This window comes from Caretta caretta, chromosome 16 (genome assembly GCF_965140235.1).
Source record: "Caretta caretta isolate rCarCar2 chromosome 16, rCarCar1.hap1, whole genome shotgun sequence".
Taxonomy (NCBI): domain Eukaryota; kingdom Metazoa; phylum Chordata; order Testudines; family Cheloniidae; genus Caretta; species Caretta caretta.
Genome location: NC_134221.1, coordinates 6,258,303 through 6,275,485, shown reverse-complemented (window position 1 = coordinate 6,275,485; position 17,183 = coordinate 6,258,303). Strand labels below are relative to the sequence as shown.

General features: G+C 50.7%; 1 protein-coding gene across 5 annotated transcripts in view; it reads right to left on the bottom strand.

The window, feature by feature from the left end:
- Positions 1–9,683: 9,683 nt before the first annotated feature.
- Positions 9,684–17,183, bottom strand: part of LOC125623569 (dual specificity testis-specific protein kinase 1) — a 63,211-nt gene continuing 55,711 nt past the window's right edge. For all 5 annotated transcript variants that reach the window (XM_048823152.2, XM_048823150.2, XM_048823151.2 and 2 more), the window contains exon 9: positions 9,684–15,297. In XM_048823152.2, coding sequence (XP_048679109.1) covers positions 15,196–15,297 — 102 coding nt within the window. In that variant the 3' untranslated portion in view covers positions 9,684–15,195. The remainder of the gene's footprint in view (positions 15,298–17,183) is intronic.

The following is a 17,183-nucleotide window of genomic DNA, read 5'->3' as shown; positions in this document are numbered from 1 at the left end:
CGGGTGCGGGGGTGAGGTCTGTGGGGTAGGGCCGGGAATGAGGGGTTCAGGGTGTGGGAGGGGGCTCTGGGCTGGGGTGCAGGAGGGGGTCAGGGCTCTGGGCTAGGGGTGCAGGCTCTGAGGTGGGGCCAGGGATGAGGGGTTTGGGGTGTGGGAAGGAGCTCCGGGTTTGGGGGGGCTGGGGCAGGGGATTGGGGCACAGGGTTAACTCAGACAGCTCCTGGTCAGCGGTGCAGCAGGGGTGCTAAGGCAGGCTTCCTGCCTGTCCTGGCACTGCAGACTGCTCTGCGCCCTGGAAGCAGCCAGCAGCAGGTCCAGCTCCTAGGCAGAGGCACATAAGCAGCTCCATGTGGCTCTCACCTGCAGGCACCGCCCCCTCCCCAGCTCCCATTGGCCAGAAACTGGCCAATGGGACGGTGGAGCCAGTGCTTGGGGCGGGGGTAGTGAGTGGAGCCCCATGCCCTCCAGGAGCCAGACTTGCTGCTGGCCACTTCCAGGGTGCAGCGTGGCGTCAGAACAGGAAGGGACTAGCCTGCCTTAGCCGGGCAGCGCTGCTGCTGGGACATTTAACGGCCCGGTGGGTGGTGCTGACCGGAGCCGCCGCAACCCAGTGCCTTACATTCCGCAACCCAGTGCTGGGTCACGACCCGCAGTTTGAAAACCACTGGGTTAGCACATCTGTGCAGCAACGCTCTTTCTGATACAACTGGTTTGGTAGGTCCACATTCAACATTAAAAGGCATGGCTGCATTCTCGGACTCCTGAATAGGGCCAGCCTGGCCTTTGGGGTGGGCAATCGGGCAGCTGCTCTCAGTGCCAGCATTCAGAGGTGCCAAAATGCCCATTTAGGGGGCGTGGGGGTTGCTTGCACCTTTTGGGGGTAGGGGTGTCAAATAAGTTTCCCACCTTGGGCAACAAAAAGCACCTAGGGCCGGCCCTGCTCCTAAAGCCCTTATCTCATAACATCCAGCACTGAGACAAGGGCAGGGTCAGAAGCAGGCGTTCAGATGAGCTAGAAAACTGACTTCTGAAGACTTGAGATTCTGCAGGGCTCCTGGAAATCTGAAACAATCCCTTGTTGCTGGGATAGAGGAATCTCACACAATCTCTGCATGGGCTCAGTGCTCTCCATTATGAAGCCTGCTGGAAAGAGAGTGGTTTGCAGATTATCATCAGCCTATGCAGTAACTCTGCTTATATTTTTCCTGTAGGACCCTACGAACTACTCAGTGACTTTGGAAACATAGACTATTTTGCCAAGTATGATTCCATCAAAATTTCAGGAGCATCTGAGAAAATACAAGCTGATTCTGGGAGATTTTCTTCATGGTAATGCTGGTGAGTTACTGGATCACAGAGGAGTGTTTACCAAAGAGAATTTTAAGAGGTGTTCAGTATTCACAACATACTCTTCCGAGCACGAAATGCATTTCAATTCAGGGACCTCCATTAATGCAAAGAGAGGCAGCAAGAAAGGCAAAGATTAAGATGCTTTCGTGTTAATTCATATGCATGATATGGATTCTGAGCAAAATTTTCAAAATTCGTTTATTCTGTGTAGATTCTTAAAGTGTGCTCATCAGTGTAGTAACCAGTCAGGCTGTTTAGCACACTGTCTTGTGCCGCTTGTTCTCTCATCCTCTCCTCAGAGGGAGGAACAGGTGCAGTGAAGTGTCTTGTTTTGGTTTGCTGCTGCTGCTTCCCTGCTGGAGGGAGGGAGAAGAGACTAGCTGGAAAAGAAGGGACCCGGCCCCAGGATCCTCTGTTGCTCCCAGTGGCACTGACCTCATTTGCGGCCAGCTGGAGCTCGTGAAGTCATTTAGGTGCTGTTGAAAATTGTATCCCGTCTACAGCAGAGGTCCCGAAACTGTGGGGCATGCCCCCTAGGGGGGTGCAGAGGAACATTCAGGGGGCCTGGCAGGCCCAGACCAGCCCCCACGGGGGGCAGAGAGAACGATCCAGCCCCACTCGCAATCCCAGGGGGGGCAAGAGGGGCACGGCCAACGGGGGGGGGGCATAACCCTCAAAAGTTTGAGGACCACTGGTCTACAGCCTAAGTACCTGGGTCAAGTTTTGCTCTCATTTACCCCTGCAAATCCAGAGTAAAATGCAAAGAGAAATAACATTAGCCTGAGAACTGTCACTTTTGCATTTTCTCCTTGTCACGGTGCAGCAACTCACCCCTGCGGTGCCTCCTTCTGGTCTCTCAGGGAATTAGCTCTTCCAGCCTCCAGAGCGCCCCCTGCAGGCCGGTGTCCTGCTTGCTGCTGGCCCCCGTGTCCCTCCAGGACCCCAGTGCCCCTTTTCCCCAGGGTGCTGCCCCCTGGCAGTACCCCCACAGTCTTTGGGTCTCCCCTCCCCAGGGAACCCCCACCCACTATCCCCACCTCGCCTCAGTCTTTGGCTACTGCCAGTCACCATTGAGCCCCCACACACTGGGGCGGACTGTAGGGTATAAGCCAATCATCACAGGCAAGGGGGATTTGGACCGGCTGCTTCTGCCTACCCGTGGGCTGCCCCCTGCAACCCCACTACCCTGTCTTAGGCCATCTGCCAGGCCTGCAGCCTGGGGCTTTTCCAGTCTGGAGCCTCCCAGCTCCTCTGGCCTTCCCCAGCCCTGCTTCACCTTAGGTACCCAGGTGCGCTCCCCAGCAGCCAGGCCCATCTCCCTCCACAGCTAGAGAAGACTCCGTCTGCCCCTGGCACACTGCCCTCTTATAAGGGCCAGCTGAGCCTTCTTCCCCCAATCAGCCCAGGAACTGCTTGCTCCCAGCCACAGCCCTCTCCTGGGCTGTTTTAAGCCCTTTAAGGCCGAAGCGGGTGACCATCCCGCTACACTCCTTTTTTTAGTTTCAATGTGCAACTTCAATGTGGCAGCCTTGTGGAGCAGTGGAGTTACACAGGGGGGAGTTTTTCCATGGCATGGGGTTTAAATTACCCCACTCCACTAGCTGCAGGAAAAGCTACTCGTGGCACTCCGGAGTTCTGCAACAGCAGCTGCGCAGTGCCAAAGAGGCTGCACCCATGTAGTTAAGAGCAAAATTTGGTCCACTACCTCCTTTAAAATGTTGCAAGCTCCTCAGGTAGCTGGCACTCAGGGAGGACCAGAGGATTAGTCACACAGGAGATGACAAGTTGTAAGGTTGGAGCTGGAGTTCTTTGTGCAGATAAATGTCCTAGTAAACTTGGAGAAATGGAGCATCCCCAGGAACTGAGGGTGAAATCCAAGCCCCACTGAAGTCAATGGGAGTTTTGCCATTGCAAAACTTTTCACAAAAGGTCTTTGCAAAATTCTTAAGAGGTAACCGTGCTGGAAAACCCACCTATGCCCCTCTCCCAGTATGTGGGACCTCGGAACTGTAATTACCACATGTGGCCAGCAGATGTCAATGTAGCTCCTTCAGTGACATTTGGGCGTTCTGCTGTTGGCTTCCAATCCCAACCTCATTCAACGCACTAGCAAAATCCGCCTTTTCTCCAGCAGGGTAGGATCAGGCCTTGGGTAGATCATACTGAACACCGGGGTGGTGACGCTCTGAAATCACTGGAAAGTAGCAAAGATGGGGGCCAGATCTGACACTGGTGTAAACTGGGTGAAGCGCCATTGACACTCATATGATTAATATTAGATGTCTCTAATCCGATAACATGACTTGATTCACCTACACTGGGAGCAGAGAGCAGTGATTTTTCAGGTGTCTGGCTGCTGCTTACTAAGCAAATCATAACTGGCCTATTGCTACCTTGTGCTCACCCACTCTGTCGCCCTATCTATCTCTTGGCATATACTTAGATCACGAGCCCCTCGGGGCAGGGACTGAAATTTCATTATATATGTGTATAGAACCCACACAGTTATTTATTAAGAATAAGAATTATGTGGACTAGTATTGCAGTCTAGGAGCGATAGCTCAGTGGTTTGAGCATTGGCCTGCTAAATCTGGGGTTGTGAGTTCAATCCTTGAGGGGGCCATTTAGGGATCTGGGGCAAAAAAAATTGGGGATTTGGTCCCCCTTTGAGCAGGGGGTTGGACTAGATGAGGTCCCTTCCAACCTTGATGCTCTATGAGTGCTGAGATGGCTGGTCATATTGCTGATCACGGTGGTCTCATTATTTCTTTGTGCTCCCCCTTCTGTTTGTCTCCACCTGTTATCTCTGGTCTTAAACTCAGATTGTAAATTCTTTCAGAGTGGGGACCATCTTTTTGTTCTGTGTTTGTCAGTGCCTAGCACTGGTCCTGGACCATGTCTAGGCCTCCTTTGCACTACAAGTAATAACACACCAGTACTCGGGAACCTGATTCTGCAGGACCTAAGGGCCCCAGGGAGGTACTGACGGGGGGGGTAGGGGCAGTGAACTCCTACCCCAAGAGCTGATAAATCCCAGAAGGCACTACGTGCAGCATTTGATGCACTGAAAGACAGTGAAGGTTGGGGCGGCCCTGGCCTGTCTGGAACAGGCAGGTTATTACAAACCTATTGACCTTCAGGAACTGTGAAAGCCACCTAAAGACCATACGGGATTCAAGGGCAGCTGACCACTGTATATTGGACTGGAACCAGCATTCCTAGCTGTTTCTTCCCTAGCAACCTCCCATACCAGGAAGGCTCCTGGACTCTACAGAATTAAGTTTCCCCGGGAAGTGTAAAGTTGCCACACAGGACAGGGCACGGCCAGGGTTCATCCTGCCATTCACCGACAAAGACCAGTTGGTGATGAGATTAGAATCCAGCCAGACTAGAGCACAGCTGCTGGATTCGTTTTATGTTATTTCTTCTTGTTAGTTAAATCAGTTAACTTAAAATTTGCCTCACTTACCCCTGAAATACTGCAGCTTCTGCTACCTGCATCACCCACCAGCGGGCAGAGATACAGGTTAGAAGAGATGGAAGACAGATGCAACAACGCTCTCAGTTTACGATGTTCTACTTGCCTGATCCATCTCTCCCACTCATCACCATTGCTGGTCCTAAGTCCCTTCTTACACCTTGACACAAATACAGCTAGTAGTAAATCAAGGCAAATCCAGCAGGGGGGCAGTGCAGAGATCACTTTCCAGCAGGTTTTTTATTGCTTTATTTATTTGCAGTGTACGCAAGATGAAAATGTAGAACGATCCATCTAAACCCAGTTAGGTTGAGAGTTAGGGATGACAAGGATGGTCCACTTAATTTAAAAGGAGTGACCACTTCCCAAAGCTGAGTTTGTGCTTAATTATGTTTCTATTACAGTAGCGCCAGAGATGGGCGAGGTGCTGCACAGACAAACATGGAAGACACAGCTCCCGCGCCAAAGACTTTGCAGTCCAGGGTGACCAGACGTTCCGATTTTACAGGGACAGTCCCGATTTTGGGGTCTTTTTTTTATAGAGGCGCCTGTTACCCCTCCCCACCCCCGTCCTGATGTTTCACACTTGCTGTCTGGTCACCCTATTGCAGTCCCAGGGTAGAAATGACACAAGGGGAAAGAGGAGGATGGGCCGAGGAAGGTTGCAAAAGGCAGGCTGCACAGCGCAAACACGTCATAGGAGCCAAGTCTGCAGCCCTGGCTCAGACCGAGTGGTGTTTGCTCCACGTGCATCAGGGCGGCAGACTTCAGCTCTCATGCCCCACTTCAGGGACACGCACGCGTCAGTCCCTCTCTCTTCAGTTGTGCTGCTGCATCCCTGGGCCGCTTCCTACCTCCACGCCTCTCGTGCGACTTCCCAGAAGCCTGTGGTTGATATAGTCGCTCCTCTGGCTCCGAGGCCTTGTCCCTCCTCAGGTATGCTGATCCACAGCACTGCCCCCCTGAGCCTTGACCCTTTTCCAGGGCCCACGACAGATTAACTACATCCTTGGGCCCTCTTCAGCCTGCATTCACTAGACCGGGGTTCTCAAACTGGGGGTCAGGACCCCTCAAGGGGTCACAAGGCTATTACGTGGGGGATTGTGAGCTGTCAGCCTCCACCCCAAACCCGGCTTTGCCTCCAGCATTTATAATGGTGTTAAATATATAAAAATGTGTTTTTAATTTATATGGGGGGGGTCGCACTCAAGAGGCTTGCTGTGTGAAAAGGGTCACCAGCAAAAAAAGTTTTGAGAACCACTGCACTAGACCCTCCCTAGAGAGAAGGGAACCTCTCCCCCGGTTCTCCTCTCTGTGTAGGCCTGACCCTTTCACAGCTGGGGTCACTTATGGTAATTAAGCCACTTAATTAGGATCAGCTGGCAGTTAATTGCTAGGTCACAGGCAAGTCTGAACCTGACTCCCCTTCAACCTCCAGCCTGCCTGTGACACGCCCATAAACACTAAGCAGTACTTAACACTGTGGCATGTAATCCTCCGGTCCAGATAGTGAACATCGCAACCCAAGGTTGCCCTCACATCCCCTTTAAAAGGAGCGTTCCCCATAATCATGCAGCTGGTTTTAATTCTAGCTCTCTAGGGACCAGCATGTGGCTTTGCCCCCACTTTGGTTCTGTGATCCAGAAGGATCCCTTCCTCTAAGGATCAATTTCAGCCCCAAGCAACCATTTCCCTCCTGCCATAGCTCTGCTGGGAAAAGCACCAGCCCGGAAGAGAACAATAAATAATCCCAGCCATTTCCTCAATTAGCACGGCAGCCCTGCAGCCTGGCCACCCCCCTCTCCAGCATCTGCAATGTTGAACCCCCTCTTCCTTGTGAAGGTGCTGGAGAGAAGCAAGCAAGAGGCGAGGGGAGAAAAACCCTTTGAAGCATCTGCAGCCAGGCTCTGAATGCAATTAGGCTGTGGGAGACACCCATGGGGAAGAACACCTCTGATGGCTCCCTGAAGCTGAGTCCAAGGGTTGCGGGCTCACATGGGCATTCCCGCTGTGCTTGGACAATTGCTGCTTCCACCCCCGGGAAGCCGTGAGCTGATCACAATCTTCTCCCGGCCCCAAAAACAGGCCACTGGAAAATGCTGGCTGGTGTGACCCACTGTGTTTGCATTGCCTGTGTGCCTGACCAGTGAAGGATATGGGTCTGCTACAGGCCCCGTGACAGAGCCTGGCTCTTTAGATTGAGCTGTAGAGACCCACTATGCCTGTAACTCCAGAGCTCCTTGGCTCTGGCCAAGATAACAGCCATCACATAAACGGGGGCTGGGCTAGGCTGGGATTCAGACTCCCGTGAGCCTCAGATGCTTGGAATAAGATTCCTATGCCCAGAAGCATGTAACCCCGTTCAGTGTATGTTACATGCCGCACCCACAGCGGCTGAGTCTGTTACAGCGTGATAAAAAGACAAGGCTCTCCAGCTGAGGGCAGTCAGACTGTCCTGAGTGCCTCGGGCATGTAGCGGACCAGTGGGTAACATCTCCATGGCTTTCCAGCTGCAGGACGATGAGTGGGTTACTCTCATGATGTAGCAAATCCCTGTCCAGGGCAGGCCATTGGTGCAGACTCAGGCCTTATAACTGCACATCCTCCCTGCCATAGAAGACAGTGGTGAAAAAGACCTAATAGGTCTCCCGTAGTCCATAGCCCGAGGGCCAAGGCAAGATTACTCCCTACAGTCACTACTCTTGTCCTTTGTCCTGTCTATTCTAAGTGACTCGAGACGGACTTCCACCATGGCCCCTGGGAGATGGTCCAACATGTCCAGGGATAGGAAAGCTGCTTTACATTCAGCCTGAATTTCCTTTTGCTCAAGTCAGATCCCCAGGCCCCCTGGGATGAAGCAGGAGTTGTCACGTCAGACAGAGCTGTATGCATAAGTAAAATACAGGTAATGAATGCCGTGCCAGGTCTCTAGCCCCAGCACTTTTCGGCTTACGCAGCAAAGCCACTGCACCTAAGAGACTCATCCTTGGAGTTCAGTTTGGCCCACTCTGCACACAGGCTGTATGAAGAAAAGGAGTACTTGTGGCACCTTAGAGACTAACCAATTTATTTGAGCATAAGCTTTCGTGGGCTACAGTTCACTTCATCGGATGCATAAAATGGAAAATGCAGTGAGGATGTTTTATACACACAGACCATGAAAAAACACCCATATTTTCATGGTCTGTGTGTATAAAACATCCTCACTGCATTTTCCACTTTATGCATCCGATGAAGTGAGCTGTAGCCCACGAAAGCTTATGCTCAAATAAATTGGTTAGTCTCTAAGGTGCCACAAGTACTCCTGTTCTTTTTGCGAATACAGACGAACACGGCTGCTACTCTGAAACAGGCTGTATGGGGGCAGCTTTCATGGACGGACTCAGTGATTTTCACCAGTATTAACTCAAGAGGGTTTCGCTCACTCAAACACTGAGCATTCCTGGTCTGCATGACTCTCCATTGCCAGGGCCCAATGCTGGGCCTCTCTGGAAGTCAATGACTTCAATGGGACCAGCATTCCAATCTAAAGGTTTAGGCCAAGATTTTTCCAAAACAAGAGCCTGATGGAAGCTACTGGGTGCTTGGTGGTTTTGAAATGGACACCAACCATACCCAGTACTCGCGCATCAAAGCTAACCACTGATATTAGTCCGAAGTATTACAGACAGGCCAGAGCTGTCTGGAGCAGAGTTCTGGTAAGTATTTTCAAACCTGCAGGACACAAGCACCAGGGCCTCCCACAGGGCTGAAGCGCCAAGCCCCAGGAAATACGCTCTGAGAATTTAAGCCCTGATTACAGCCCACCAGACATATTACTAGATATGTAGACTAAATAGACTAATATGTGCCACAGGCAGAGAATAGGAAGAACCAAGATGCACCAACACCCGAGGCCACTGCAATGGCAGGGAAACAATCAAGTGAGATCAGCTGTGTGATCATCATGTGATCATTTGCATTTAGAAAATGGCTGCAGAAACATCAAAGGGTTTTTCTTCCCTTGGTTCTTGGTTCCTCCTTTGCTGCACTTAGGCGCCTAAATAGGGATTTAAGAACCTAATTTTAGGCTTCCATTTTTGAGGGCCTGATGCTCATTTAGACTAGGGCTCCTTTACACAGTTCTGGCAACTGGCAGGGTGTAAACTCCTTTCACTACTACTTCACCTTACTGCATGAGCGGTAAATGAGAATTGGGTGCTTTAAAATCATGGTCTTTTCCACTTAGCACAAATGAGAGTTCTCATGAAGTGGGGCTGGAGAAGTTGGTCCAGGGGGCTGCTATACCTCCACTCCACCTGTTTTGGCTGGACACAGGAGAACCCTGCGAGTCCATAACCTTGTTTCAAAACAAAAACGCATCCTCCCTCATTTTACAGGGTGTTCTTGTGAGTGGGCTGCATCTGAAAAAGCAATTAATGCTGCTGTTTGCAATGTATGAGTCAGAAAGTATGAAATATAAATGTGATCAGGAAGGAAAATCATTTTACTGTCGCTGGGTCTGTTTGGATTAGCCTGGGTTGCCAGGATGCAAGTGTCAATTTGATTGTCTTAGCACATCACATGTGTTGTTTTCTTGATCTTCTATCTCCTAAACTAAAGCGAAGGGTCTGATTTAGTGCCGATCAGCTGGCCCCATTACAGAAGGATGAACAGTGGAAGATCTGGTCATCTCACAGTTAAAGCTGTTTTGCAAGTGCAATTTAAGTAAAGATTTACAGCGTCAATTACACAGATAAACAGAGCATGAACCATCTGTTTAGATGCCATAGCTGACTGCGAGTGGAAACACACAGACTTTCTGTGACACTACTCAATCGACCCAGGAGAACAAAACACACAAAAGAACCTAGGATTGTGTGGGAAAGAAGCACTGGACTTTATTCCAAAGTGGCATTTTTTAAAAAGACATTATGTGATAGAAACACTCTCCTGTTGGATACCGTACATACACCATGGTCTGTACCCTCGCTCGCTTCTGTGGAGTGGAGAGTCTGTCAGAGGAGAGAGAAAGGGAGCTGGAGGAGTGGGCTCCTGCTGGAGAACAGATGTGCTAAGCCTGTGAGTCACTGTGACTGGGAGGTGAGTAATGCAACCTGGAGGACAACGGCAGAGCTACACAGATCCCCAGCGTCGTGACTCCCTGATTTCAGGGGCAGGGCTCCGAGCTGGGAAGTTCAAATATTGAGCTGGACGTTCCCAAAGAGCAGGATGAGGGATCAAAGCCAGCTTCCTCGAGACAGATCCCAGCAATGCTCTTCACATCTGGGGTGGAAATTCCCCAGGGTGTTTGCTTTGGCTCATCTCAAACTTTAACTCTTTATACGTCTGGGGAGAAACCCTGGCCCTGTTGAAGGCAATGGCAAAACTCCCACTGACTTCAGTGGAACCACAATTTCACCCCTGCTGTCTAGAAAGGACCTGACTGGCATCAACCTCTCCCTCATTCAGCTCTCCAGAACTAAATGAGTACCATTATCAGCTCCTAGCCACAGACAGGCCTAGCCTACTGCACTCAGCTACACATCTGTCCGGTTCACGCTCCCAATGACACCAGCTGGACGCCTCTGCTTCGTACAGCCTCAGTGTGTACCAAACATATCCCTTTAACCAATGTACTTCCTTTCCAGGCATCCATGAAAAGATGCTACTGTTCAGAACAATACAATTAAAAGCAGTCGACAATACTTTACTAGACCTTCAACAAAGTTTCTATTCACTCTGCAATTATGTTCTACTTTGTAACTTTCACTGTGACCGGAGCCTTGGGTGAGGGGTTGCTGGGATTGGTTGGGGTTGCAGTAAATAACTGGAGAGCGGGCTCACCTCACAAACGACTGCTCCAGTGCTCTACAGAGCAGCCAGTCACATGGCAAGCGGGCACTTGGAAGGACTGAAGGAGTAGACTGTCTTAGATGGGACACACCTATTGCTAGAGGATCATTCTTCATGCACCAAAGAGGTTGTCCTGGGAGATGAGGTTAGAGGCGTGAGAATCCAGCTAGCTCTTCTGCAGAGACCACTCATCACTAGCACTGCCCATTCAGCCAAGCCAAGCCAAATAATACAAAGCAACCCACATCCCGCTCTGCTCCAGATCTGTCCAATCTATGGAGCTGGGCCTCCGAACTCCATCCTGTCCGGAATTCAATGAAACTTGGGCACTGAATCCCACAAAGGCCTTTGAAAACTGCAACTTGTACCTTCAGAAGCAGGCCAGTGCCCATGCCCTGCAGCACTCCCTATTAGCAGGGCCCTACCTTGTTTTAGCCCCAAAAGTGCCTGCCTTCCATGCCAAATTGGATTCCTCTGTTATTGTTCAGTATTTGCAACAGAGGAGTGGGCTCACGCAGCTGGCATTCCAGATGCTGTGGAGAGGAGGCAAAGGGGGAAGGTCTCTGCTAATGTTATTAAAGCAATAGAGGGCCTTAACCACAGCCCACTGAAGTCAATAAATACATGGGGAGAGGAGAGGGGGAAATCCCAGGGAGGGAGAAGAGCTACCGAAGCTACAGGACAATTTTGGCTCAAGAACAAACAGCGGTGGACGATCCAGGAGCATATTTAGGCTGGAGAACAGAAGAAGGCTTCTGCCCATCAGAGGAGGGAGGCTGTGGCTCATCTCCCACAGAAGCAGTGTGGGGCAAACAACCTAACTGGTTTTAGATGGAGCTGGATAAGTTCCTGATGGGGATGATACGGTGGGGTGGCCTACAAAGCAGGGGACTGGACGCCATGACCCAGGAGGTCTCTTCCCGTCCTATGTTCCAAGGGACTCTGATCCAATGACTTCACTGGCTTTGGATCAGGCCCTATGTCATTCAGGGCTCTCCACGTTATGATATACCCTTATGTCCCTCATTTAGGGTCCACTCCAGCTCCCGCTGAGCCAATGGAAGTTGCACATGGATGCTGGATTGGGCTGTGGGTCTTGCTCCACGTCACAGTACTTGGCCCTCAAAAGATTAAGAGGTACATCCCCTGCCCCCCACAACAGCTGATTGTACAGCCTGGCTCCTTTGAAGAGGGCAGTGGGATTCCTCAGCAGGTCTCCTCCTTTCCCACCATGCATCACCTTTTAATCGTTCAATGCAAACCTAGCTATTTGCCTTCTACCACCCTGCACTTTGCCATGACGCAGGTGTTGCTTGGCTCACACTGAAGATACACAGTGCATATCAATGGTGTTTGTACTGCCAGGCAGTAAAACACAAGCTCCTGTAACTTCCACTCAGATGGTACAGAGACTCCAAATTGGGAAGCAAGTCAAATAGCCACGGTCTCCTTCCTCGGCAGAATAATTAGGGAATCTCACCCTGTTGCTCCTTAAGACTCTGCTCCTCGGAGCCCGCTGCACAGAAATCCATATTTGCTGAGCATATTGTAACTCTTAAGCAAGAAGATCCTTGTGTATAAACTCATCAGCAAATGACAAAAAGCATAGCAGCGATACAGAGGAAAATGGAGCAACAAATAATCTTCCAGAAACATGTTTGAACTAGTAAATCTCTCACTGTAAGATGCATCTTTGCTGCATTGAGTATATTTCTTGCAGACTTCCAAATCCTTGCAGTCCCTTGAGAGAATGCAAAACCATTACAACGCTGTCCCTTATTACTGCAGACATTCACTTGCACAGATGTCAGTGCCATTTCCCCACACAGTTGTTTGTATTTCGCAGGACACAGACTCCACCAGCATTCAAAGTCTCTATCTTTGAGCTGCTGCATTGTTACAGGCTTCAGGGAGTAGCCAGAACCAAGGAACATCTGAAAACACTGGTCAGGACATTTACCAAGTGTGAAATATACAGTAAGAAGTGGCTGTGCGTCAGGTTACAGCACATCACCGCAGTGTGTGAATTGGTCCCCACTTATGCTTCATCATTTGTGTAACAGCAGCGCCTACGGGCTCCATGCAGGACTGAGGTCCTCTTGTGTTCAGCCTTACTGTCCGGACAGGCCCTGCCCCGAAGAGCTACAACTTAGGGGCAGGAGCTTCAGCCAGAGTAACCTGGTGTAACTCCATGAAATTCAACCGAAGTACACCACTTTAAACCAGTGGTGGAGATGGCCCTGCTGCTGAGAAATCATTCGTATACAAGACCCTACCATGTGTTAGGAGAAGCTCAAAATTAGTCAGATGCTGGATTTATCACTTGCCTTTTTTTTTTTTTTTAAGTTTGCACTAGAAAAGGGTTTCTGCTACTGCTAGTTAACTCTAATTAACCCCTCCCCTTCCTGCCCCTAATTTGGAATCCCTCCCATCTCAGCCTACCCCATCTCCTCCAACTATTTCCCTAACTGTATTTAACCTCTTTCTGCTGGATCCGATCCCAGAAGAAAATATAACACTTGGACCTTAGCATCCGCAAAGCACATTAGCCCTTTGATTCAAGGACACCACACCCTGCGAGGTGGGTCAGTGTCATCACACACAAACACCCACACACGAGGAAATGGCTTTGCACAGGGGGTAGATGACTGGCACATTCTTCATTTCTCCTCCTGAGCCCATAAATCAGATGCTCATGCATCCCCACAATGCCTCAGGACTTGAGCCTCCGCAAATTCCTCCTTCGCTTCGGGTGGGAATAAGCTGTTTTGCTGTGGCCTGACTTCTCTAACCAAAGCCTCCCCATCCCCGACTAACAAATCAATGGGGTCCAACAAAGACGGCTCTTGTCCTGCAGCTCTGCAAAGCACGCCTCTGTCTCCAGCCTTGCGCTGCACTGTCTGTCCCCCGGACAACACATCTGCCCGGCAGCGTTAGTTCAGAAACTGCTACGGGAGGGTGCTTTGCAGAGGTGAGAGAGAGCCCGAAGTGCTGGGCCTGCATGAACCTGATGATGGGGTCCCATTAGCAACGTTCAAGCCACTTACTTAGGTGCACTGATAAACTAGGGTTTACTTTCAGGGAGTGGTTAGTCTTTAATAGGATAAGGCGGAATCATAAGGTGGGTATTACGGTACCAGAGTCTGAACCTGCCTGTCGGGGAGCACATCCGCCCCTGGAGAGGGCAGCTGGGGATGGACCCAGAACAGTGATGCAGTAGAATATGATCTGAAGCATATCCCAAATCAGCGAAGGCCAGGGCTGCCAACCCCAATACACCCTGTCCCGACTGCCTGCATCACGGAGTGCACGCCCCAGTGCCCACCATGACAAGGGGCATCAAGACGCGAACACAGCCAGGAACTCACAGGGATCTCCCCAGTGTGGAGGCGGTCGGCGTTATCCTGCCTGCTTGCCAATCATGGCCCCTCACCAGTGACTAGCAATCCCCTGACAGACCTGCCTCAGAGCTTGTTGGGATGTTTTTGTATGGTGTGCGACCCTGTCACAGGAGTCTTGGGGGTGTGGGAGCCATGGGAATAAACCCAGACAGTCTAGCATCTGCTGTAAGAAAGCTAGGACACACCTGTACCACACAAAGACCCTCTGATGGTATGGACACGCCTATAACATGGTGAGCACCTCTGTTGGTATGGGCACGCTTGTAACACGGCAAGCACTTCTCTGTTGGCACGGACACGCCTGTGACACGGCAAGCATCCCTGATGCAGCTTTTCCAAAGGTATATATTGGTTCATTCGTTTATATTTTTTCAAGCAAATACCCCCGTCTCAGTGGAATGTTCCACAAACAGGCAATTTTAACTTCCTCAGCAGCCAATCAGGATTCCCAAACCATCACCCTCTGTCTACACGAGCCCCCCAAAATGCTCTGAGCACAACAAGCGTGCTTGGACGCTGGCCGGTTTCTAGGAAGGTCACATGACCAGAGACATTACAGAACGTCCTCTCCTCTCAAGGCTACTGGAGGACGGTTTTAAGGCTATGTATTATAAGGCGACTTTACTAGCTCACAGTCTGCCATGCCTCCCCTTCCCCTTTACACAACGCCAAATCCACAGCCTCCAGAGATGGCTCCGATGAAGGCTGGAGGGCTGAGACACAGGTAGGACTATGGGGGGGGTGGGGAGAGCCACACTTCTATCCTGGGCTTCAGAGAGCATCCCCAGCTGAGATTCAATTATCAAGCGCCCCTCCAGAATCTCTCACCTTCTATATTTACATCAGAAATTAGTATCTTCTTCTTTAAAAAACAAAAACAACCAAGCAAAGACTGCTCAGTGTTGGAATTATTTCTGTTAAAAACTTCAGCTAGAAAAAAACCCTTGGAAAGTCCACCTTTGTATTTTTCAAGCCACACTTTCTATGTGAGAAAGAGAATACAATTAAATAAATACCAGGGCATTACTTTGCTTTTTCACCCTTGTGCTCTTTCTCCTCTCGCCTTTTCTGATGTACACGTAATTTACAGTTTGAGTCTGACTCCATCAGGGCTCAGAAGAGCCTGGGCAATCATCCAGACAGCTGATTATCCTTTAGAGCCTCCAAACTCTCTGCTACGTCTTCCAGTTCATCCAGCAGCTCACAGAAAGAGGGCCTCTTAAATGCTTCCACCTGAAAGGGGGAGGAGGAACAAGAGGCTGAAGGGAATTTTCTGCTGGGAGGGGACATGGGGAAAATAGGGCTGACTCTCCCAGGGGCTGCAAGCTAGGCTAGTGGGACATCAAAGCTGCAGACCTGACTGGGGTCTCGACCTTGCAAGTCCTCCCATGGTGCACACAGCAAGGAGCAAAGGGGCGCTGTGCTCCAGGGTGAGGGTGCATGGAAGCAACTTGTGGGCACAAGTAAGGAGAGGCACAAGGCACAGCCCTGGACGCTGAGTGGTGGGAAGTCCCGAGACCCTCTGCACCCTGATTTGCAAGGCAGCAGTGTCCAAAAGGAGTAAGGTGTGAGGGTGTCTGAGATGTGGACATCAGCACGACCCTCCCTCCCAGCTATGCTGTCCCCTCTTTGCCTCTTGTCAGAAGTAACTTCTTAGCAGCTTTATCACATTAACACAGAACCAAGCCCACCTGCTCATCCATTTTGCCTTGAACTTGTTTGCATGATGTGTCGCAGATGCTCTATGGAGAATCAAGCCCCTGGTTACAGCTGACTTTGGCACGGCATTTGCATAGGGGTCTAACAACATCAAGGACACTGAAGCTTAAGACCCTCCTGGTTCTCCGCTCTCCTGCATCTGGTGTTACTCCAGTGTGAGGGGAGACTCTGGCTCTCTCAGGGAAACTCACCCCATATGGCAGCCCTTTGCACCACTAACCCAGTGCAAAGGACCTGCAAAAGGGCCATCAGGCTTCGGAGCCACCGAGCTGGAAAAGCCCTAGGATGTTCCAGGTCTGGGGTCAGGAGAGATCATGCATGCTGGTAACGCCGTGCCCCTGCCATGGCAGCAGAGGTGCCAGTGAAGCTGCCCAAGGCACTGCACTCACCAGGGCTGAGTGGCTGAATGGGGCCCTAGAGGCACCTGAGCGGGGGATGTGCAAGCTGCCTCTCCTCTGCACAGAGAAGAATAAGGCCAGTCGTGTTTCTCAGACTGGGCCTTGAAACTATTCATGCACAGAAGCCCAGAGCCTCACAGATATTTAGGCACCTAATTCTCATTGAAATCGATGGGAATTAGGTGCCTAGTGCCTTTGACGATTTGGACCAGAATCCAACCCAAAATGTGCAGGGCCAGGGGATTTGAGGGGGAGGTTTTCAAAGCCACAAAGCAGGCAAGTGCCCAGTTCCCATTGCCTTCCAGTGGGAGTCGAGTGTCTGGCCACCCTTTGTGTCTTTGATAAGCTCCCCCTGAATCCCTCCCGACACATCTCATCCTGAGCAGGCCTGGCCATGGCAGGCGTTTTGCATCATCAAGTTCTTGACTTTCCCTTTGAAGTGCTGCGCAGCGCGAGGCCTGCGGGAAGGTCCTCCACCTTGTATGACACAGACCAGCTCTCTGCAAGCCACCTGAATCATCCCCAGCTGCTTCTCCTCGTGTCAGCCTTAGAGACGCAGGAGCTGAAGACACGTGAATTGAAGCCAGCTACCAACTCTGATTCACCATTTTGATTCTAGAATAAACTAATGACACATCTTGAGGATTGTTGCTGCAGCTTCTTTTAATTTGTTGCCGTTGAGTTCCAAAGTAACTAGTTGGAATATAGTCACAGAACTCTCTGCTGTCTGCCTGGGTGAGAAACTGCCTTTGTTTCTTCCTCCTTGCGAGTAATGTGGTGAGTTTTTGCCTCATTTCCAGCCTGCCCCGTACGGCCTGGCAACAGAGCTGCTCCAGCCAGCACAGTGAGGCATCTTTGCTATTTCTGTGACATTTTATTTTAAAAACCAGAAGTTATAGGAAAATGAAAAAGCAAAAGATGATGTGGTGTGACCGGTGGGCCCCGGAGAACAAATTTGTAAAGTCAGCAATGCAGGCCGACCACATCCTCTAGGTCCTGTCT